The sequence below is a fragment of the Sminthopsis crassicaudata genome, chromosome 3 (assembly GCF_048593235.1).
Source record: "Sminthopsis crassicaudata isolate SCR6 chromosome 3, ASM4859323v1, whole genome shotgun sequence".
Taxonomy (NCBI): domain Eukaryota; kingdom Metazoa; phylum Chordata; class Mammalia; order Dasyuromorphia; family Dasyuridae; genus Sminthopsis; species Sminthopsis crassicaudata.
Window position 1 is genome coordinate 466,331,046 of NC_133619.1, and position 25,256 is coordinate 466,356,301.

Genomic DNA, 25,256 nt, shown 5'->3' on the forward strand with positions numbered 1-25,256 from the left:
GCCCCACTCCGCCCACGCTTTGAGGCCCCCAGTCGCTGCCGCCGTCGCCGGAGACCAGCGCTGGAGAGTGGGGGAAAGACGGGGGGAGGGGGGTGACGGTGGCCGGTAAGGCTCCTTCCCGACACGGCGGCGATGTCCGCGAGCCCGGAGCGTGCCGCGGCGGCAGCGGCGGGCCCTCATGCGCAGCGCGGCAGCCTGGCCTTCGGCCTCCCTCCGGCTCCCGTAGAGCGGGCCGGTGGCAAGAGCAGTAGCTGCCGAGGCCGTGGAGTCTCTGGCTTGTCTTCCTCCTTTTCTTCCTCCTTCCCCTTGGCCGTCGGGTACTGAGCCGGGGGAGGGGAGGCGGCCTGAGTGGCCGGGGCGGGGGCTGCTGCTTTGAGGATGGGAATTCTCTTCACCAGGATATGGAGACTGTTCAATCACCAGGGTGAGAGACGGAGGGAGGGAGGAAGGGAGGCCCGAGTTGGAGGGAGACGGGAGGCGCCTAAGGGGAGGCGAAAGGGACATTTCCAGCCGCGGCGCCCGCGCGTGCTCCGGGGTAGGGGGGAGGGAACGTGGTTCCCTTCGAGCTGCCAGGGAAGCGCGCCAGGTGTCCCCTTCTCCAGTAGTTCCGATGCCCACCGGTCCGAGCCATCTCTTCCCACAGAGCGATCAGGACAGTGCTTCTTTGCATCTTCCACTATTCCTGAAGTCCCTGCCTCCGAGCTTGTCCGTATTTTCCTTGGCTAGGAATGTGATAGGAGGTGGAAAAGGGGGCGCTGGGGTCTCGTCTTCACAACTCCCCTTTCCTCCAGGGATGGCTAGATTGCCACCCACCTGCCCAGGCTGGCAACACGTGCCGCCTTCCAACTTTTCTAATTGGAGTCTGGGTATGTGTGGGGGTTCCCTTAAAGTTACTCCCCTTTACCTCTGTTAAGCCCTGGGTATGTGTGGGGGTTCCCTTAAAGTTACTCCCCTTTACCTCTGTAAAGCCCTATCGGGAAGAGCGAGAGACAGGTTTTCTTAGTCTGCAAAACTTAAGGATCCCGAGCTTCGCGGATAGTGAATGAGATAAACTCCACGTCTGTAGCTCTCCTCTTCTCTGGAACTTTAGTTTCCTTGACTGAAAACGATTGGTTTGGACTAAATGCTAAAGGCTCCCTTCCAGCCTGGAAAGGCTTTGATTCCTGGGATTCTTCTGCCCGTCTTTTGGATCAGCCTTTGGATATTTGTTAAGGACCCATGTCAAATGTCTTACAGTTAAAGCTGTTTTGACGAATATGGTTATTAGATTTATGCTTTAGGATCTCCTTTTTAAGTATCATGAATGGTAGTCTGGAGATACTTTTAAAGCATGAAAATATAATTTCGAATTAGTGACGTGTGTAATTCATATTTCAAGATTAAGGCAACTGCAGTATTGTGATATGAATATGTCCATGATTTCCCTTGGTGACAAAGTCATAGGTGCTCAATGACTACATTCATAATCGAAGGAAATACTGAATTTTGGGAAGAACGGGTTTTTAATCATTTTGGTGTGGGGTCTTGGACCCCTTTGGCAAGCCTATGGATTCTTCATAAAATAGTGTTCTCCAGTGCAATTAAAAAGTTACATAACATAATAAAGGAAATTAATCATGCTGAAAATGCAGTTATTAGAATATTTTGAAAAACAAAAAGTTCATGCACTCTAGTTTAAGAACAGCTTAATTGTTAGGGGTTAGTAAAAAAAAAAAATGTGATTTAAAAATTCTTAAGTTCATAAATTCCAGGAAATTTATCCAGACCCCCTCCCTATGTTGTGAACGCTTGATTTAGTCCCCAAAATAATCTTTTTCAGAATTCAGAATTAATAGGTTTTTGGAACTATTGTGGTTATAAAAGTTACCAAATCAATTGTTTTCTATAATTAATGGCACTTCAAGTAAGCTTTGTATAAGTCTATATTCTTTTGAAATAAATGAATATTTGTATTTGTAAAACTTCAAGAATTATTATAAAACATGAATATTGCCCTTTAAAATAGAGAAATGATTGATATTTTAATGTAAAGGTGCAAACAAAAATACAATGGGATTTTCCTAGTAGCTTTTCTGTTTTAAGCCTGGTTTCCTGAGTCATCATTTATTCTATCAATAATTTATAGTGGCTCTTTTTGTGTACTGTTCATGGTGTTGTCATATACCAAAGTTCTTAGGGTTACATTTGAATATGAAGTAGTTTCTGTGATAAAAGTCACCACCCTACCTCCTCTTTTATGTTTCAACTCCCTGAAGATTATGATTGATATTAGAGTTGTGCAACTTTTAATGGTTATGTCCATCGTTTAAGAAAAAAAAAAAAACAAACTCTTGTTTCAAAGAACTACAAATATGTTCTAGTTGAAACTAAGGTATATCAAATTACATTCCCTTTCTACATTTGTATTTGCTCTAAAATAGTGAAAACTTGTCATGATTTTTATTAACTAATAGTATATTCCAGGCAAGTTATTTTACCTCTTTAAACTTCAGTTTCATTATATGTTGAATAAGGAAATTGAACTTAATGAACTTTTAGGTTTCTTTGAGCTCTAAGAATTTAATCTCCTTAAGATTTAGTTGCTCTCTTACCTGCCTTAAGATCTATGTACCAGAGCAGTTAATTTCTTATATTACCTTCAAATTCTAGGATCTTTACCATGTGATATTTTAGTAAAATCAACTGTGAATATTTGGAAAATTTGGCTCTTCATTTAACCTCGTACTGTGTAATTTTGTAATTTTAATGAATATAAAAATTAGATTTTTGTGATGAAAATAAGTTGTCCTTTTATCAATAATAAGTAATACTTTAAAAACAAAATAATTTGATTCAGCAGGTTTTTATAAGTACCCATTGTGGACAACATACTGTGTTAGACATTGTGCTGAAGAATGCTATCATATTAGTTTTGTTAGACTTCCTATATTTTTCAGCCTGGGACATTTTATATAGCATTTGCATTATAAATGCAAATATATCAGAATTTTGTGAAATAATAAGGTGTATATAATAAAAAGGCAACGAACACTCCATCCTACCGTATGATTTAGGCATTAGTCAAAATTTGGTTAGAGGTTATTTTGTATACTATAGTATTCATTAAAGATGAAATATCAAATCCATTTTTTAATTGATCACCATATTTTAATGTTAAATGCACTGAACCTTTGTTAATCCACTAGCTCCCTAATAGAATGGGTATGTGAAAATCATGTTTGTTTATGTATATCTTGTTGTTCCTTTAAGAAGGAGTTGAATTTCATCTATTAGGAATCATGAGTTTAGAAGTTATATACTCAGTGAGTGGTTCCCAATAGTTTTCTATTTTGGGCATACTTTTGACCTTACCTGAGCTCTGTCCTTCATGAGAAAGTATAAAAGTAAATGTAAAAAAAAATAATTTTTGGTGGTGTTATAATCTATAATTTAAAGGCCAATTGTGTCTTATTTATATAGATGAAAAGCATATCTAAGAACTAAGAATTTATTCTCTATGTATAACACTTTAGCACCTTTTTTGCTGTAAATAGCACATTGTGTTTTAAGTTTTTTATTTGTATACATGTGTTTGAAAACATTTTCAAATTGTATGAGGAAGGCTAAATGATTTGCCCAAGACTTCATTATGAGCTTCTCTGACTTGAAAGCCAATTTTTCTTAAGTGTCACTGCTTTTTTGGATCCTGATTTAGTCTTCTGCTTTATCTAATCCTTCAAACTTTGTCTTTGCAAGTTTGAGAAGCTTTCATCCATGGCACTGATAACGTGTAGAATATGACCAAGATCAGATCCCTGTAGCACTCTATTGGAAACAAATTCTAGAGTGGCATTGATTATATACTTGGTGCCCAGTTGTTCAGGTAGTTGTGAATGTACTCCATTACAGTTATCTAACCCATTTTTCTCCATCTTATTCACAAGGATATTTTGAGATACTTTGTCAAAATGCTTTGTTGAAATCCTTTGTGTTTGTGTTTTCCTTGACATAACTCATCTAATAATTTTGTCCAAAAAGTGAATTGAAGTTAGTCTGTTATGACTTATTCTTGAGAAATCCATACTGGAGTAAGATGGTTGTAATTTTTAAGAATTTAAATTAATTTTCAAATTAAGCATTTTTCTTGTCCTACATTCTTATAACAATACAAATGATGTAAAAACAATGTTAAAATTCTTGAGTTATTATTCTTTCTAAATAGTTGTAACTTCATTTATCATATTTGTCAGAATGCATTCTAGAATTTTACTTTGAATTGCCTCTATATGAGGTTGTGTCATTTGAAAAAAAATCTTTCCCTTTTTGAAAATTAGAATTTTTTTTTCCTAATTCTGTAGTGCAGACAAGGTTGCAGACAGACATATCTAACTTATTTGCTTGCATTAAAATCTCTACTCCTTTAAGTTATCTTAATTGGCATGTAGGCATCTGAAGCCAAGAATATTGTTACTGTTGCTCACCTTGGTTTTCTTCATTGGTATTGATCTATAATTTATATCAGACTTAGTAAATGACTATATCTAGTTTTCTCTTTTTCCACCATTTTTAAATCTCTGATAATTGTATTCACAAGCCTTGAGTCTATCAACAAGCATCCATTAAGCTTCTTCTGTATGCCAAGTATTATTCTGGACACAAGAGTCTCTATCCCAAAGGAGCCTACGTTCTAGCAGGAGAAATAACATGTACATATATAAATAAATTCAAAATAAGAGCTAGCATATATTCTAATATATGAAGCCTCTTTATGAAAATCCAGATTTTGTACTCCAATATTACCATCTAAGTATATGAGTTTTTGGATTCAGATACAAACTGGGAATTTGGTATAGGAATCCTTAGAAGCTGGTAATAAATGAAGTTGATGGAGAAATTATGAGAAGAGGAAAGAAAAACAAGATTATTGTGTTGTACACTTAGGATATCTTCACAACATTTGACTAAGTGTTAGCATGTTAGTTGGGAAATTAGCTATCAGTCCAGCAAAGCCTATCTTTAAATTCTTTTAGCCCCCTGTGATATAGTTTGTCTTCTCCTTTGCTCTTTTATCCTCAATTACTTTTTGTTAAGTTCTTTCTTTTTTTTTTTTTTTCTCCTTAATATTTATCCTAAGCCTTTGGACTTTCATATTCCTGACTTTCTTGTAGATCTGTGCCACTTTTGCTTTCATCTTCACTTTGTTCTTACTTATACATCCTATTTTGTCCTTACTCAGTTTCTCATTTTTCATATGAAACATTTTTGTTAGTGTTAGAATTTCTTGAGACATTTTTGTCTTTAATCAACAGCTGAAGAATTTTAGATTGTTCTTTCTTAAACCTTTTAAAATATGCCCTCTCCATATCTAAGGTGTGTGTATGGTGGAGAGAGGAGAGGGCATAATAAGGCGATTTTTTTCCCCACATTGTTAAGAAAAAATATTTAATGTACTCCAGAAGTGGAATAGACTGTTGATCTATGGAAATATATTATGAGCAAAGGTATACAAGACTTGTATTTGTAGGGATGGTAAATAATTAATATTGTTGGAGTAGATAGTTCATGAAGGACACGAGTGGGAAATGAGGCAGGAAAATCAAATTGAGGAAGGTTTTAGTTGTGATTTGAATTTCTCACATTGAGTTTCCTAAATTCTCCAGTTGTTTTCACATTCATCTGCTTGTTTACTTAGGTAGAAGGACCATGGTTTATCCATATATTCCTTAAAGCAAATTGATGAAGAGTCAAGAGAGACTGGGAGTAGGAGAAACTTAGAAAAAGATGGATGTAGTTAGGAAGTACTGATATAGTGTTTTTTTCCTTTTAAATACAGATGATAGTCTGTAAAACCATAAACACTAAATATTGTGTAATTGTAGCTGGTCCAAATATTAATGTGATCTAGAAGTGAAGCTTACATAATTGACTAGCATCCAAAGAAACAAAGTTTTATCAAGTTGCTTATATCATTGTCTCATAATCATCACTGTTGTCATCTACTAGTACTGTTCTCTCTTTTCCTAGCCCCCAACAAACACATATTTCCAGGATCTGCTTCTAGATAATTTCAGCACTCCTGCTCATATTTTATCTGTCTTTGATCTCTCCTACTTTAATCTTCCGAGACTTCAACATCTATACCATTTTACCTCATAAAATTCTACTGGCCCTCATTTTCATTCTGTATCAGCTTGAGAGACTAATTCCTTCTTTGGAATTGGCCCAGATCTACTGTAAAAGCCATACAATGCATTCTGTATCTATTAATGCAGATAAAACCAAATTAGCTTACTGGATGTTATGTTATCAATATATATTAAACTTTAAGTCCACTTAACTAATAAGACATTATCTATTGTCTAGTCTAGTAGAGTTATTCCAGTATTATCTATCAAACAAAAGAGAATTAGTCCTTTGTAGTGAAAGAAATACAATTTGAATCAAGAATGTCTGAGTTCAAGTTTTAGACGTATGTTCTTGGACAAGTCACTGGTTCTTAGCTTCTTCATTTGTGGAGTAGTGGGTTGGACTAGATAGATAATTTCTAAGGCCTCTTCCTCCCCAAGCCCTGTAAATGTTTTATGTCCCTGAGAGAACTTGGAATTTTATGACTGGATAAGCAGAGGACATTTAATTTCAGTAACAATTTATTTTATACCTACTTTGTCATTAGGGACCAGAAAATGAACTTGTACTAACTTGGTAATTTGTTTCAAGTCAACTCTGTTTTTAATATAATATATCTGAAATTTCAGCAGGGTAAAGATAGAAGTCTGAAGAAAAATATGAACTCTGATCTTTCTTATTTTGCATTCTTTATCCATCTGTTTTATTGGTATTTTTATTTCAGAGCACAAAGTTATCATTGTTGGTCTGGATAATGCAGGGAAAACCACCATTCTTTACCAATTGTAAGTATTCATTAAGTTAATTTTAAAAGAAAATTTAGTTCTGACTGATTATCCTTGTCTGGGTGATTTATAATTAAAGAAAGCAAAAACTAAATTACCTGAAATTTAAGTTGTCCTATAGAGAGGCAGACGGCACTGTGGTTCTAAATAAGGAATCAAATTCAAGTTTCAATTTTCAGCTCTGGCATTTATTCATATATTAGGGATGCCATTTTGTTTTTCTATATGTCATTTTTTCTTTTTAACCAATGTCAACTAGTAAAACTCTCACAGTTCTCTGAAGTCATAGATTTTCTAGTAAATAAAACACCATGTGTTTTCTAAAATTCTCTACAAATAGCTTTTCATAGTTAAGAAATACTTTCTCTTATACCTTTGTTATTGGTGGTATTTGGAGACATAAAATATGAAGGGGAATTCATAATATTGTCAGGTTCTATTGCTTAGTAGAATTTTACTTAGTAGAATTACTTAGTAGAAAAATTAGGAGAATCAGCCAGCAGTAGTCCAATTATAATATGATGGTTGTTTTTTTTTGTTTTTTTTTGTTTTTTACTTCCCCAGTTCTATGAATGAAGTTGTACACACATCTCCTACTATAGGAAGTAATGTAGAAGAAATAGTAGTTAATAATACACGTTTTCTGATGTGGGACATTGGTGGCCAAGAATCTCTTCGTTCTTCGTGGAATACTTACTATACTAACACTGAGGTAATCCTTCACTATATAGTGAAACTTTTTTTCAACTAGATGCTTGGGGAGATAGAACACTATGGTTAATTAAAGTTCAACCTTTTTAAAATTTTAATCCTCATTGAAAATTTTTGTAAAATGAATTCATTTCCTGCTTTACTTAATATAATATGAACTTTAATTGCATCTTTGGTAGTTCCATTTTGAACATTAATTTTCATTGTGTGTGTGTGTGTGTATATATATATATATATATATATATATATATATATATATATATATATATATAAAATATATGTGTGTGTGTGTGTGTGTGTATATATGGAATATGTAATAGAATAATATAGAAATTGAAGATTTAGGAGATTGGCTTCATTGAGCAAATTACCCCAAAAGTTGCAGTTTTGTCTAAATTTACCTTCAGGTTGTTATCTACCTCTTTTCCCTTAAAGTATAATGCAATATATTTCTGATTATTTTGAGGTTCTAGTTAATAAAATTTCATTTTGTTTTTTTTTTTCTCTTCAAATCAACATCAAACTATACCATTTATAAAGTTTTGTTTTTATTTAGATAGTATTACAATTGGACTATTCTCAATTTAGTGGAATATTCTTATTTGTCATATAGAAGGAGCTCTGGCTGCCACTCATCTAGCTTTGTGTCCCTGGCAAAGTTATTTGAACTTTTTCAACAATATAATAATTAGAGTATGTCTTTCACATAGGGTTATCATGAAATGAGTATGTTCATTATACTAATCCTTTTAATAAGAAGATAAATGTTGTGAAGCAGTGTAGGGTATAGTGAGTATAGTGATTCTGAACTTTGTCAGAAAGACATAAGTCTGAATCCTGAATTTTACCTAAGGTAAATTATTTCATTTCTTCTAGTACTTCATTTATAAAATAGGGTTGGTAATATCTCTAACCTTCATGGGATTGTTATGAGATTCAAATGAGATGACAGATGTAAAGAATTTTTTGAACCTTAAAATGCTAACAAAAGTCAAATGTGTGTGTTTTTATATAGATACAGAATGATTCTTTAACAGTGATTGCCTCAGTATATGGTAGAGATGTTATTTGTTCATTAGGCTACTGTTTGCACTTTGGTATTTTTCAGTCTAGACCTGGGATTTCATTGATGTAAAGAACTCTCAGAGTGAGAAATCCTTCCCAAAAACAACCTGACACTTTTACAATGCTTTATTCAGTAGTTGAAAAATTACATAAGGTTTTAAAGTTTGCAAAATTCTTTTAGATATAGTTACCCACTTGATCCTCACTGATACAGTAGTTGCTTTATCTCTTGTCTCAGCTAAGGAAACTGCAGCTGAGAACAGAAATCATATTTTGTCCATGTGGCTTATGAATGTCTGAAGTGGGATTCACATTCAGTTCCTTCTCATTTGCAAGTTTAGTTCTTGAACTACTTTGTAATGCATTTTATGAGTTTTAAAGAATTCATTATGTGATTACTAATGATTTTTTTTTTTTAATTTAGTTTGTTATTGTTGTTGTGGACAGTACAGACCGAGAGAGGATTTCTGTAACTAGAGAGGAACTCTATAAAATGTTAGCACATGAAGTAAGTAATATATATTTTTAAATTGTATATGTCATTGCTTGATACTTGTTCTTTCTACTTTCCCATGGTGTTGAGTTCTCCTTTGAATGCAGTTCAGAAAAAAAACTCCCTCTTAACAGTATTGGCCAGCCATGTTATTTACTCTCAAATTAGTAGTGGAACTGATAGACAACAGAAAAATGTGGGAGAGTAATGGTGTTCTGTTGTACTTCTCCCAAGTGTTTGGGACAGGTCTGGTTTATAGAAAGCAGAGAACAATAGAAAGTTTGGGATAGATTGTTATTCAATTGTTTCAGTCCTGTCCAACTCTTCATGACTCCATTTGAGTTTTTTGGGTAGAGATACTAAAGTGGTTTGCCATTTCCTCCTCCAGCTCATTTTGCAGATGAGGAAACTGAGACAAACGGGGTTAAGTGGCTTGTTTAGGGTCACATAGCTAGTTAGTGTCTGAGGCTGGATTTGAACTCAGGTCTTTCTGACTCCATTCTATCTATTTTGACACCCTATCTGTTTTTTTGTTAAGTATTACCCATATGCTGGACAATGTGTTGGGAACACTAATCGTGTGATATAGCAGTCCTTGTTTTCCAAAAATTCACATTCTGATTGGAGAAGACTATTCATCCTCATCTAGTGGGTAAATGCAAAGCCTGATGAACGTTGGAGACATTGACAAAACCAGTGGCAATACTTAAGTTAGATGGTTGGAAAAGGGGATTGGCATCCACATTTGTGAGATTCAAAATCAGCCATTAGGGAAATTACCTGTTTTGGTTCTGACCTTGAGAGCCAGGTGGTGGTCCCTAGTAGAGAATTTTGGAGTTAAATCATTGGGGGAATCTTAGGCTTATGTGATATTATTGAAGCATTTCAGTTGCTTGTGGCCAGTATTTTCCATTTTTTCCCTTGAACATGGCCCTGATGCTTCTGCATCAGCTTCTGCTGATTGAGTTAGGATTCTTCAGGGAAAAATAAGGAAACTACACATGGGATTGTAAGGCCTTCCCTTGTTATACCTACTTATTAATTTTCAGTTTAGAAAATACCAGGTTAACAGTATATTGAGAACCACTTTCTTGTTGCATTACATTTTTTTACCCAACTTCAAAGAGCTGTTTCTTGTTATATTTGATGAAATATTAAAAAAACAATTTAAAAGACCTCTAAATATATTTAAAGAATTTTTTTCAAGAATATTTTAATTGAAAAGCATACTATGATATAAAATTATAATGTGTGTAGAGATGCCTATCCAAAGTGAAGACATAATTTTTCAATAGTTTTTCACTTGGGTAACCCAGCCTAATCCTTATTTGATGATGATTAATGTTATAGGAAAAATATGTTATTGGGGAAAAAAAAACCTTTAGCATATATAAGAAAAAAGGCAACCCACCTTAGTGTCACATTTGGATGAAGAAATTGAAATTTACTAATAAGGAAATTTCAGATTTCTTACTACAAAAGATTTTGATTAATTTTTTTTTGTTGTTATAGAGAGGAATGATGAAAGCATTTATAGTATATTTAATATAGTAAATATGTTTTTTTAGAATATGAGCTAGCGGTATAAAAGAAACTAAAACAGCAACTTTTGTAAGTAAATATGAGACCTTCAAAAAACAGATCTCAAAAGTCTTTATTCCAGTTACCAGATACAAAAATATAACTACTTTGATGCATATTCATGGGATGTAACACATAATGGGGTAGCACATAAACATTGGAACTTTACAGTAAAGGCTAATCTTTGAAAGGAAACATAATTAAGATTGAAATTGGATGAATACAAGGTAAGAATCAATATCATTTATCTACAGCGTTTCTGATTGTTGTTGAAATATTAGTGTGTGCATATTAATACATAGTACATATATTTTTCTCTTGCTTAGCTCCCTTATTTAAAAAAATTACTAAAAAAGATTCTTAAAATATTAGATTGTTCTTCACAATCATCCCTAGTAACCATGATATAGTACAATCCTATTTTCATGGTATATTTTGCCTGTTTTGTTATCAGTCACTGTCCTGTAAGAACAAAAAGTAATATTTCCGTATTGTTTTCTTTGTTTGGATGTCAACAAAAAGAAAACCATTTCCCTAGAAGTATAAAAAAAGAATGAGAAAATTTGTGAGACATATCTCAAAAATGAAATAGCAGTAAAGGGAGGAAAGTAGTTTGAGGCTAGAAGAAGTACCTGGGTTGAAAAGAATATAAAGGCTAAGAGCAGTAAAAAAGGGGAGGTAAGGATGAGGGAGAGACTGGGAAACAGGAAAAAATAGAGAAAGAGAAACAGGAAATAGTGTTTCACATTAAGAAAAATTCTTCATAGTCCCCTGTTTTTAATTAGTGTTTGATTATAATAATGTTTTAATTTCTGTGGAAAAAAGATTATTTGGGAATATAGGCCTGGAGGAAACTTTAAATATGAAATATATTTTTAAAGTTAAATTTCTGTCTGGGACCTTCAAATTAGTTAATTTGTCAGTCTCCATGCCCTTGAATAGAATGTCCTTCTTTTTCTTTCCTTCTGTCTCTTAGAATCATGAACTTACTTCAAAATACATTTCAGGTGTGACTTTTCTATAAGAGGCCTTTCCTGAAATCTCTTTCCCTGGTCCTGGTTGTTATTATTATCTTCTTGAAATTTCTTTGTTTTTATGCTTGTTCACACTTCTTAAGGCAATAGTTTTGTTTTTGTCTTTGTATTCTCAGAGATCAGTACAATGTTTAAAGTATTAACTTTAAAAGTTCTTTACAAATCAACTTAGCTTAAAACCTTATAGTCTTTTTAAAAATAGCTTTTTATTTACAAAACATATTCATGGGTAATTTTTCAACATTGACCTTTGCAAAAACTTCTGTCTCAACTTTTCCTCTCCTTCTCTCTACCTTCTCTCCTAGATGTTAGGTAGTCCCATACATGTTAAATATGTTAAATACAATATATGTATACATATTTATAATTATGTTGCTGCACAGGAAAGATTGAATTTAGAAAGAAGATAAAAATAATCTAAGAAGAAAAAACAAAAATGCAAGCAAACAATAAGTGAAATAATAAGTGAAATAAGTGAAAATGTTATGTTGTGGTCCATACTCATTTCCCAGTGTTTTTTCTCAGGGTGTAGCTGGTTCTATTCATTACAGATCAATTGGAACTGATTTGGATCCTGTCATTGTCCAATAGAATTAATCATCATATAGTATTGTTGTTGAAGTGTATAATGATCTCCTGGTTCTGTTTATTTCACTTAGCATCAGTTCATGTATGTCTCTCCATGCCTCTCTGTATTCATCCTGCTGGTCATTTCTTATAGAACAATAATATTCCATAACATTCATATACAACAATTTATTCATCCATTCTCCAGTTGGTGAACATCCATTCAATTTCCAGTTTCTAGCCACTATGAAAAGAGCTTCTATAAACAATTTTGCACCTATAAGTCCTTTTCCCTTCTTCAATATCTCTTTGGGATATAAACCCAGTAATAACACTGCTGGATCAAAGGGTATGCACAGTTTGATAACTTTTTGGGCATAATTCCAGATTTCTCTCCAAAATAGTTGGATCCATTCACAACTCTACCCACAATGCATCAGTGTCCGAGTTTTCCCACATCCCCTCCAACATCATTATCTTTTCCTGTCATCTTAGCCAATCTGAGAGGTGTGTAGTGGTATCTCAAGAGTTGTCTTAATTTTCATTTCTCTGATCAATAATGATTTGGAGCACCTTTTCATATGACTAGAAATAGTTTCCATTTCTTCATCTAAACATCTGTTCATATCCTTTGACCATTTATCAATTGGAAAATCGCTTGATTTCTTATAAATTAGAGTCAATTCTCTATATATTTTGGAGATGAGGCCTTTATCAGAACCTTTAGCTGTAAAAATAAAACCTTATAGTCTTAATGATCAAATTGAATTGTTTTCTAGAAGTTTGCTTTTATAGACAAAACTCTGATAAAATGCTTTCTTTGTATAGATCCACATTCAATTTCCATAGTTCTTTCTCTGGATATGGATGACATTTTCATCCAAAGTCTCTTGGAATTGTCTTGGATCACCACACTTTTTGAACAGAGCTAAGTCTGTCATAGTTGATCATCACACAATCTTGCTGTTACTGTGTACAGTTTTCCTAGTTTTTCTCACTTCAATCAGCATCAGTTCATTTAAACTTTACAGGGTTTTCCGAAATTAGCCTGCTTATCATTTTTTATAGAAAAATAGTGTTCCATTACATTCACATACCATAACTTTTTCAACCATTCCCCAGTTGATGGGCATCTACTTATTTTCCAATTCTTTGCCAGTACAAAAATAGCTTCTACAAACATTTTTGCAAATGTGGATCTTTTCCCCTTTTTTATGATCTCTTTAGATAGACTATATAGTAGCACTGTTGGATCAAAAGGTATGCAGAATTTTATAGCTTTTTGGGCATAGTTCCAAATTAGTCTCTAGATTGGCTGCATGAATTCAGAAGTCTCCCAACAATTCATTGGTTTCCTATTTTGCCCATATTGCCTCCAATATTTATCATTATCTTTTCCTGTCATCAATCTCTGATGGGTGCAAGGTGTTATCTCAAGAGTTGTTTAATTTGCATTTCTCTAATTAGGTGATTTAGAGCATTTTTTCAGGTGACCATCGATGGGTTTAATTTCTTCATCTGAAAACAATCTGTTCATATCTTTTGATCATTTATCCATTTGGGAATGACTTGTATTTTTATAAATTTGACTCCATTCTCTATATTTTAGAAATGGGGGCTTTATCAGAAACATTGACTGTAAAAATTGTTTCCCAGCTTCTTGCTTCCTTTCTAATCTTTGCTGCCTTGGTTTTGAAACCCCAAGTTGTTTAATTAAATTCTAAAGAAAAATTTCTCCTGGACTTCACTTTCTTCTGTTCTGTTATTTAAATTCATTACTAATGTAATTTAGAACCAATAGGATATACAGTTATCAGACAAGCAACCAAATAATATTTTTTTCATAATGTTATATAGGAAACTAAGCTAATAGTCTTTTTCTTCTAATTAATTATGTTTATATTAAGAGAAGGTTTCTGTAATATTCAAATTTGACTTGGTAAAATGAGTTGTTATTAATTAATAAACTGCTATTCAAGTAAAAGAGGCAAACCAATAGTCTTGTGTAGAAAACAGAATTTTTCTTATTTGCCATCATTTTTCTGTTTAGATACTTTAACAAATCATTAATTTTGAAGTCACTACCTAATACTTTTGTTAACAAATTTCATAATATTCTTCACTGGCAGGTTTTCTTGATGGTTTAAAAAAAAATGCAAAAACCCAAAACCATATCAACGATTTTATTCTAGCTTTCATTAGCTATGCTAACTTCTAATTCCTTAAGCCTTTCAAACCTATACTAAATCTTATAGTGCTTTTTTTATATTATAATTATGTATACATCCTACAAGATTGTGCTAAAAGAAAACCTTCAGAAATTCATTGTAGGATCCTAGTATTATGGAATGGGTGAATATCAGAGAAGAATGTTTTTTTAAATGTTTTATACATGATATTGTAGAATGTGATTATTTACCTGTTCATTACTGAATTGTATAACATGATCATCCTTGCTCTAATATATTTTGTATTATAACTATGAATATTTGCTTTAGAGAATTAAATACAGCTACAGTATAAAAGACATTATTTCTTCTTGTTATTATCATTTTATACTAAAATAGTGTACTTATCACAGTTGGTGTGTTATGTAGAAATTCATTGTAGTGATATTATGAACCTTGCTTAATTATGACTAACTATATTTTTAAAATATTGCATTTATGTTTACTTGTTTATTCAAAGAAATACATTTTTGTAAAGTTTTGATAAATGAGGGATTTTTCTGCTTGCATTGTCACTGGTTAATTATTCCATTGTTATAAGACCACAGCTCCAGCATCTATACCAGAGATATTGTAATAGCCATTGAAACAAACTGAGCTTATGGGCTGTGGAGATACAGAAAATTAGCTTAAAATAGGTGTGGTCAGGAGGCTTTTTAAAAAAAGAACTATTTGTTATTTTATTTTTGTAATTTCAGTAACATTGAGAGCCCTCAGATTAGTTGCCAAAAGAACATTCTGGTTTTATCATCAAAAGTGATAAATACTTATCATGTAAGAACCACTGGCATAAACATAAAAACCAACATCATAGGTGCTTCCTGGGAAAGTAAAAATTTATTTTCTTAATATGTGAGGCCTGGCACACTTAATTGTTAGAGGAAACATGAATGTGCTAACAAACTTATTGAAACTTGACAGGTTGTAATTGGATCCAATGGAAAGTAATTCCATTTGATGAATTAATGAATCCTTGATAACCACAGCCTTTTTTCCACTTAGGAGAAGAAAAAACTAGGTGTATCCAAGAGTATCATCTACTTGACTGTGCCATTAATAATGAATAGGTAACATCTAGTTATTTTTTAAGCAGTAGCATGGAGTAGTAATGGATAAAACAGAGTTAGGAAAACCTGGATTCTCGTTCTGCTTCTGTTATGTATTGGCTACATGTCCCTAGGGAGGTTCTATAGCCACTCAGTTCCCCAGGCTATTCTAAGATCCTGAGTTGGTGCCAACTTAACACTGATAAAGGAAGTTTCTTCCTAGTAAAACTCTACATTGATGAAACACAAATCTAATCAACACATTAGCAAAAAGTTATACCCAAACTATTGTAATTTCTACTTATGGTAAGCTTATACAACCATCTCATACCTTTGTTATATGAATTCTTTTGTATCCATATGTTTCTGATGCTATACTTAACACAATTGAATTCTTAAGCCTAAATACAGAACCTTATTTTAGTTAAATTTTACCATGTTTTATTTGTCTCATTACTCTGGCTTTTTAATCCTTTTGGGTCCTGATTAAATACTTCTGAATATTAACAATTCTTCTGAGCTTTAGGTTTCTCATAAATTTGAAAAGAATGCTGTATGTCTTTATTCAAGTCAAATTAGAAAAAGAAAAATTAACATAAGAATAAAAGAATGACACAAAGAAGCACGTGGTTAATTGTCACAAAACTAATATAATATAATGCTTCAAATTTGGAGGGATATATATTTGAATTAAATGGTTCAAAAAGGCTTAATTTGAATTCCCCTCCCCCCCCCTCACTGAGGCTGGGGTTAAGTAACTTGCGCAGGGAAGTGTTAAGTGTCTGAGACCACATTTGAACTCAGGTCCTCCTAAATTCAGGGCTGGTGCTCTATCCACTGGGCCATCTAGCTGCCCCCAGGCTTAATTTGAAAAAAAGGATTTAAGCCAAGGCTTGAAGGAGTTAATAAGATTTGCAATTGATAGAAAAGACCTTGGGGCAATGGTATAAAAAAAGTAATGAATCTGTATAAAAAAAGTAATGAATCTGAAAGAATATAAGATGACTTCTAAACCATGAGAAAGGAGGCCATTTTTATTAAAGCCCAAGGTTTTTGTAGGGGACTGTTGCCAGGTAAGGCAGAAAAGTAATTTGAGGTCAGATTATAGAGGATCTCACCCACAGATGTTGATGCTTTTTGAGCAGGAAAACAATATGTTGAAAACATTGTTTCAGGAGCATTAAATTGATTACAAACATTGGTTTGGAGGGGGGGCGGGGTTGAGAATAGGGATACCATTCTAAAAAATAATTATAATATCAATTTTATTGATTATTTTAATTTTATTATTTATTATTATACTTTAATAATGATTATTGAGTGCCATGGCCTTATAGTTGGGGCTGTGTCTGTGTGTTTATATTTGAGCTAAACATTAGACAAATTAAGACTATGTAGTCTAAGACAAGAAATGGCATCTTGGGTAGTATCACTATCAATGGAAAAACAAGGATCTCACTTCCTGTTTTCAGAGAGCATTCTCTTTGTCTCCATTAAAGTTTGATACTTCATAGTTCTGGCAGTGCCTATTAGCTGTACTTCAGGTATGGACCCCAGTCTGTCTTCCAAGGTACAACCTCACTAGTCTCAAGGAAATTCATAATCAAAATGGTTGGCTAACAGATGATTATTTTCAGCCACAGTGGTTCTTGAAGGCTATCTACTGAGGCTTGTGGGTTCCTACCCACCCAATCTACAAATGGGTTGTGATATGTATCAATGGGAAGAATATTTTTCTGATAAAATCACAACATTTTAAAGTATTCCACATTTCTCTTATATCATATTTTTATAACCACCCTGTTAGATAACTAAGATTAGAAACTGAAATACAGAACTTAAAAGTAACTTTCCAGATCTATGCAGTGAGTTATAGTGGCTGAACTAGGATTAGATTTAAGTTGTATTATTATCAGTCTGACCTCTTTTTCACTAGATCGTGCTATACAAATGATAGGTGAAAAATTGTAGATAGCATTAGATACTGTGTTAAACATGTTGGGAATCTCTTTTCTGACATAGTAAAAAGTTTATATATTTAGTTGTCTTGTTTGGAGTAGCAGTGCTGCTAAAAGCTGATGCAAGTTTAATGTGGAGATTTTAAGATCCAGGATTATTATTGGTGATATAATTGTTATTCTATGTCAGAAACTTCACATTAAAAAAAAAAAAAAAGACTAGCAGGGGATATTAGACTTTTGTTTAACTTGATATTTGATTCTTAGTAATAGTAATAGATATTGGGGAATCATTATTTTGATTTAAATTCTTTATTAGTTTTAGTGATTTATTTTCTGCTTTATTATATCTGTAAACAGACTTCAGTTAGAAACTTCTTATGTTTCTTCTTTTCCCTCCACCTTCTATCCAAAAAAATTTTTTTTTAAATTAGGGAAATTTAAACATGTACATTATTTTTGAAAATATAAATATGTAGGGTTCTGTTCTTTTTTTAAACCATAATTTATTTTATTGTTGAAGAAGAATTTAAATGTTTGAATTAGTGATTTGGAAACCTCAGAAACAAGTAGTTTTAATTTGCTCTCATAGGATCTAAGGAAAGCTGGATTGCTGATTTTTGCTAACAAACAAGATGTTAAAGAATGCATGACTGTAGCTGAAATTTCCCAGTTTTTGAAGTTAACTTCAATTAAAGATCACCAGTGGCATATCCAGGCATGCTGTGCTCTCACTGGTGAGGGGTAAGAATACATTCTTTTGGATAATTTTATATTCTTTTCATTTTCTTTACATTCACATGTTTTTTGTTTTGTTTTGTTTTTTGAAATCAACACATTGTAATGTGTAAATGTGCTTAACATTTTGGGGATAGTAAGAAAGTATAAAGTAGGATTCCTGCTTTTCAAAAGCCATAGGAAAGAACTTGAGCTTGAAAGGGACTGGGAGGTATCTAATAACTTCATTTTATGGATGAGGAAATTGAGGCTCAAATAGGTGAATCACGAGTAATAATTAGCAGATGCGGGATTTAAACCAAAGTCTCCTAACTTCATTTCTTATTTTCTTTTTTCTGTACTAGCTAAAATATTTAAAATAAAAATATTGTATAATTCAGTACTAAATATTGTGGTTTAGGCTATAAGATCAACAGGAGTTAAAAAGAAATACAAGATCTATAAGGGCTGAAGTGTAATGTTAGAATTGGAAGATAGAGAATAGCAGGAAAAAAATACAGAGTAGTCTCACTCAAAAACTGAACAAAAGTAGAAAATTCTTTAGACTCATTACTGATTAGGATAGCCAAGGAAAATTCAGTCATTTTCAAGCCTAGGTCAACATTGGGAGACATTTGGAGAAGAATTTGGCCAAGAGGAAGTCATATGTAGCATTCCAGTGTCTGGGGACAATGCTTAAGGCCAAGACAAGGTCCTAGACTTGTTACCTGAATCTGATCCTTTGCAGATTGTAGGTACAATTGCCAGCTAACAGCTTTGTCACCACCCACCTCTCAAAATTATAGGTCTGAATCCAGCAGCAATCAATATATTGATGAGATCCAAACCCAGATTTGGAATGTACAGAGATCACAGTGATCCAACTTTGCCTTGATAGAGCACTTTGGGAATACTAAAAGTTTGGATACCCGCAGCCTATTCCTGAGATATTGGACTAATACAATACCTCAAGAAAACCACAACAGGCCCAGCTCCAATCTTCCTTCCAGAAAGGTAGCAAAGCCCAACCCTAATGTCAAATATGAAATCAGGAAGTAGATAGGAAGAACAAGCAGACAAACAAAAGTCTATAGTGGCAGGAAGACCCAAGATACAAACTCAGAAGGATGACACTGACCAAAAAAACAAAACAAAACAAACCATCATATTTCAAGAAATTTGAAAAGAAAACTGCCCAAATATCTTAAAATGCAGAGGGCAGAGTAGGAATAAAAAGAATCCACCAATTATCTCCTTACTTTCCATTGCTTAGCATAGTGCCTGGCACATAATAGGTGCTTAAAATTAATGTTTATTGACTGATTAACTGACCTGAATCAAACCACAAATGAAAACTCTCAGAAACATTATAGTCAAAATCCAAAGCTTCCTGGTCAAGAGAAAAATATCACAGTCAGAAAAACAAAGTTCAAGTAATAAAGAATCATAGTTAAATAATAAGAGTGGAAAATTTGGAATATGATATTCTAAAAGGCATAAGAGTTAAACATCAGCCAAGAATTAGCCAACTTCCTTAGCAGACCTACATGTAATTCTACAGGAGCAAAAAAATAGACTTTTAAAGAAATGGAGGACTTCTAAGCATTCCTGGTGAAAAGACTAAATTCTGGGCAGAAAATCTGGTTTAAGCACAGGAGTTAAACTATGATAGAGGACTAAACAAAGATAAAGTGCTTAATTCTATGGAAATTCTAATATGGAAAGATGATACATGGGTCCTTTATAAGCCCTCTTATTATGAGGAATCATGGAGGGAATCTAATTAGACAGAAAGCCTGGGGTAGCCCTATTACGTTTTGATTTTATTTTTAATATTTTTTCCCAATTACATTCAAAATAATTTTTTCATTTGTTTTAAAGGTATTTGAATTCTAGTTTTTCTCCTTTATCCTTACCCACAATTAAGAAACCACATGTGAAGTTATGTAAAACATTTCCATAAAAGTCAAGTTGTGAAAGAAAACATAGATCTCCCACCCTAATAAAGATAAAAACCTTCAAGAAAAATTAAATTAAAAATAAAGAGAAAGCTGGAGAGGGAAATAGAGAATGTTTCAACCTGTATTCAGACTCGATCAGTTCCTTCTCTATCCTCTGGATAAGATTTTTCATCCTAAGTCCTCCAGAGTAGTTGTAGATTATTGTACTACTGAGAATTACAAAATAATTTGCATTTGGAACAAAAGGTTTTGCAACTGTCAGTGCTGAAAAATTACCCATGCATATATCTTGTAAATAAAAAGCTATTAAAAAAAAAAAAAAGTAATTTATAGCTGGTCATCCCAGAACATTGCTATTACGTTGTATACAGTATATTTCACTTTGTTCATGGAGGACTTTCCAGGTGTGTGTTTGTTTTTTTTTTCTTGTTCATTTACCAAAGAACAAAAATATTCCATCAGAGAAACACGGCATCGAACATTTTTTTATGATTACTACTAATTGTATTTTCTTCCCATTTATTCTCTCTCTTTTTAACCCTGTCCCTCCTCAAAAGTTATTTATTACTGACCACGCCCTTTCCCATATCCCATGCCCTTTCTATTTTCTTGCAGGGTAAGATAGATTTCTGTACCTCTATTGTATATGTATGTTATTTCCTAAAGAGCCAATTCTGATGAGAGTAAGGTTTACTTACTCACCCTCACTCCTCCCTCCCTCCACTGTAAAAATTGTTTTGTTATTTAAAAAGAAAAAAGGGAGAAGAGGTATACACTGAAAGGTGGAAGGTTACAGAAAATTATCTGATATAATTTAAGTATACAGGCAGGTAGAGGTTTATATAAACAAGAAGGAGGAGGTAGAGGGAGTGAGTGACACTTGACTCATTCTCATATGAATTGGTCAAGGAGGGAAGAACACACAAAATTGAGTACAGAAACAAGTTTTGCTCAACAGAGAAATATGAGGGAAAAGGGGAAAGGGGAATTTGGAAGTAGGGTAAATTAAGGTCGGGATTAATCCTAAATTAAATAAATCCAAGGATATATTCATATTTGATGTGAAACAAAGCAGAAACTTTTGAGTTTTCAGGGAGGAATATGGCCATTATTACTCCCAAACTTTGCAGCAATGGGATAGAGAACATCACAGAGCCATTAGTGTGAGTAAATAGGAGGAGACTGTCAAGTAGCAGAAATCAGGCTAGTCATAGTTTCAGGGAAGCTAACTAAAGCAAGGCAAGTACATTTGAGTCTGAGAAGACAAGGCAGAGATCAGAAAAAACAGGTAAGGTACTGTGTAATAGAAATTCAAGAGTCTGGGCAAGAAAAGATCAAGAGTCAGGTAAAGGATATGATTAGAAAAGCCTGAGGTCTCAATAGTAAAGATAGAGCTTGGTCGATGAACCAAAATCTTACCTCATGTCTGTTGCTCAGGGTTAAACATGGTGTTAGCATGTGGCAGGCCTGAAGTTTAGGAAACAAAGAAATTTTTGACATATATGACAAGACTTATTTTAGGAAGATTAATTTTTATGCATGGTAGTAGAATGAGTTTTAGTAGGGAGATATTGGATCCTTGAAGATGATTGTGAACTGAGAAGACCTGGTCTGAGGCTGTTTACAATGGGAATAGGAAAGAAAAAAAATTAAAGAGGCCTCTGAAGGAAGAATTGAATACTACTTGGTGACTAGATATAGAAAACAAAGGAACAAAAGGCATCAAAGGTGATAAGTTTCAAAGTTTCAGGCCTAGTAGGCTAGCTAGAAGAATAATAGTCCTTTTGGCAGAAAGAAGGTAATCTTTAGAAAGATGAGTTCATTCTTAAGACATGTTGAGTTTCAAAACATATTAGTATGTCCACATACAAATATTACAGGAAGAATTTATTATATCTAGATAAAAGTATACAGGAAGTATTTAGAAATAAAAAGCCTGGAATTGCTACTCATGTATGGCAGGAAGTCATGCCTAAAGGTGTAGATTCAATATAGGTTTATCAAAGCATGTGTAGGGAGAAGTTGTAATTGAATCCAGGAAAATGAGAGAGAAGGTAGATACAACAGGGAATAGAAGTTCAGGTAAGTCTGACTCTCAAAGGGGTGAACCAGTTAACAAAAAAAACCAATTAGAAAAATCAGAACTTTTCAACAGATGGGTACCAAAGATAAGTCACTAATCCTTTTAAGACCCCAGTTTCCTCATATGTAAGATACCTGTCTCAGAGTTGTTGTATGGTTAAGATGATATGTGAAAAATCTTTGTAAAAAGATCATAGAATTAGGTCTAAGGCAAGAACAATAGAGCTCATCTCTATTTTTGAATGAAGCCCAGAGGTTAAGTGACTTGCCCTGGATTGCAAATTAGTACTTAGCAGCTAGGATTTGAGTCTAGTTTCTCTAACTACAAATCCAGTGCTCTTTCCTAATAATGTTTCTTATAAAGTCCATATACATGTGAGCTATAGTTACCATTAGAATATATTCCCTTAAAATGTGACATATTAACTAGATAATTTTATTTTCTTTATTTATAGATTGTGCCAAGGACTTGAATGGATGATGTCACGACTTAAGATTAGATGATCTCTACTGACCTCTATTTGTAGACTTTGCATAAATGAAGTGCTGGACTATAATTAACCTGAAAGCTGCAAAAATTAATGGGTTAGATATATTTATAATAAACTGACAAACTTTTTCTATAAGAAACAAATTAAGACCACTTCTTTGAAAAGAAAGATGGAGTCCCACGTTCCAGTTTGCTTTCACATAAGTTTCTTCTGAAGTTAGGTCTTAAAGCTGTGATTGACATTCTGTCATGATGAATCCTCTCAGGACATTGTGTAGTCTGTGGTAAGTATAAAGGGAGAGGAAGACATTTTTAACTACAAGAGCTTTATTATCAGTATAACTCTCCCTAAATTGAATGTTGTCTTTTCGTTTGATTAAGTCAAAAAAAAAAAATCAATGGCACAAGTATTCAATATCCATTATTTTTAAAATGTAATGTTACATATGAGAAAGATGTTTTGCATCAGTTTGTATATGTATTGTGTGTATACTTCCAATTTAGGTTAATGGCTTTGATTTATATACTAAAGGTAAATAATATACCTAACCTAAATGAATAATATAGTTACTTATATCTAGAATGAAACCAGTACATAGATGTTGACTTGTCACTTATATTTTGTCTTCATGTTCTCTGTATTGTATTAACCTACCCAGAAAAAATTTTGCACTGCTTCTTTAAAAAAAGAAAAGAAAGCTGAAAGTTTCTAAATTTAGGATTTCGGAGTGGGAGGGGGTCAGATGAATTCCTAAACACACACAAAAAAGATATGGTACACTGGAGTGGGATTCTTATGTAGTAGTTGATTTAATATTACCAACTGCCACTAATTTATTTCCAGAATGTTCTTTTTTTCTTTTTCTTTTTTTTTTTAAAGGACTTATTACCTATTTAAGTAAGTAATCTTATACTTTAAATTATGAGAATATAATTTAGGAAGTGAATTTTCAGAGCCAATTATGAGAAAAAAAATTGAGAAATATGTCTATCAAATGGTGTGACCCTTCAAAAATTTTGAAGTATTGGGTTTTAGTTAGAATCACTGTACATACCTTAAATTATATGACAACTATTAAATGAATTTGACCTCTTAAAGAGTAAAGCATACTATTCTAGTCACTAAAATGGGGAGGTTCTGCCATTGATTTATAGTGGTCTGCTATGAAAAGCAAGAAGTTGTTTTTACTTTTAAGTTTTAAAACATCAGTATTTTGAGAACAGTTAAAATTATAGCTAAGAGGTTTATTCCCACTTAATATATTGCTTAATAACTAGGTAACTAGTTCTGAATTTTTCTGAATGTTTATTATGATTTCAAAATGGTTTTGCATGGTGACTTTTGAAGTAATCTATATTAAACTTTATTGCCATTTATAATACTGTTGCTCAGAGTGCTATAAATGTTGAATTGATATTTTTAAAAAGATTTGTTAAAAGTCAAAACATAAACCTCTGACATAACCAGGAATAGCTATTATACTAATTAATACTATTATCATTTAAAAATCCCTGCATATTATATTGGTTTAACTTTAAAATCCCAACTATTTCAAAACAATATAATCCAAATTGTACAAGAAATAATTTTAAAACTTAATTTGAACCTTTTCAAATTAATGAATTTATAGGAAGAAATAAATGTACATATAAATAAATAGTAATATAGATTTAAAAGTCAAAATATGTTATAAAAATAATAAAATTTTAACTAAGCCAGAAGCATGTGGTTTTGATAGAGCACTTCAGTGTTTAACATTAAGAACATTGTGTTTTTATGTTTTTATAACCATTATACATTTTCAGGCTTAAAATGGAAGCATGAGAGTTTTAATTATATAAAGGTCAGTATGCTTTTGAAGATGGGCTATCGATTATAGACCCTTATTGAGTCAAGCTTAATTGATTCTCAAACTCTAGATACTTTAAAACTTTCCCCCCAATCACCTGTTAGGAAAAAGAAGTTATACTTATTTATCTAATGCAGATGGTATTTTAGACCAAATTTTCAAAAATTGTAGCTGAGAGTGGGGGCACACTCAGCATCCTTCTAGTTCTTTCTTTGACTTTTTTTATTTTGGATACTGACATAGGTCCCTCTAATGGCTTCCTCCAAATCATATTGATGACAGTATGCTCTCTTCCTAATGTTTTATTTTCCAAATTTATTGTATATTGTTAAATACACAATTTAAATAAAAATATATTTTAAATATACTTGGTCTTACCAAGTTGGAAAAGCTTTGTGTTGTGCTCAGTGATAAAGTACATTTTTGTTGCCTGAGGACCAGTCTGGCTAAATTTGGAGAAATTTTTTTCAACCACAGGAACTCTAGAAGAAAAACTGGATAAAGAGGTGTGCCTCAGAGATTAGGGTCATATTATCAATATATGTCAGATTTGAATTTAGATCTTCCTGATTCTAAAACTATA

The 25,256-nt window shown here is 33.0% G+C and overlaps 1 protein-coding gene across 1 annotated transcript; it reads left to right on the forward strand.

Moving 5' to 3' along the window:
* Positions 1-25,040, forward strand: ARL5A (ARF like GTPase 5A). The gene is made up of 6 exons (XM_074303457.1): positions 1-424; positions 6,830-6,890; positions 7,455-7,602; positions 9,091-9,174; positions 18,166-18,317; positions 22,789-25,040. The coding sequence occupies exons 1-6, from the start codon at positions 379-381 to the stop codon at positions 22,835-22,837; spliced, it is 540 nt and encodes a 179-aa protein (XP_074159558.1). The 5' UTR covers positions 1-378; the 3' UTR covers positions 22,838-25,040.
* The last annotated feature ends 216 nt before the right edge of the window (positions 25,041-25,256 follow it).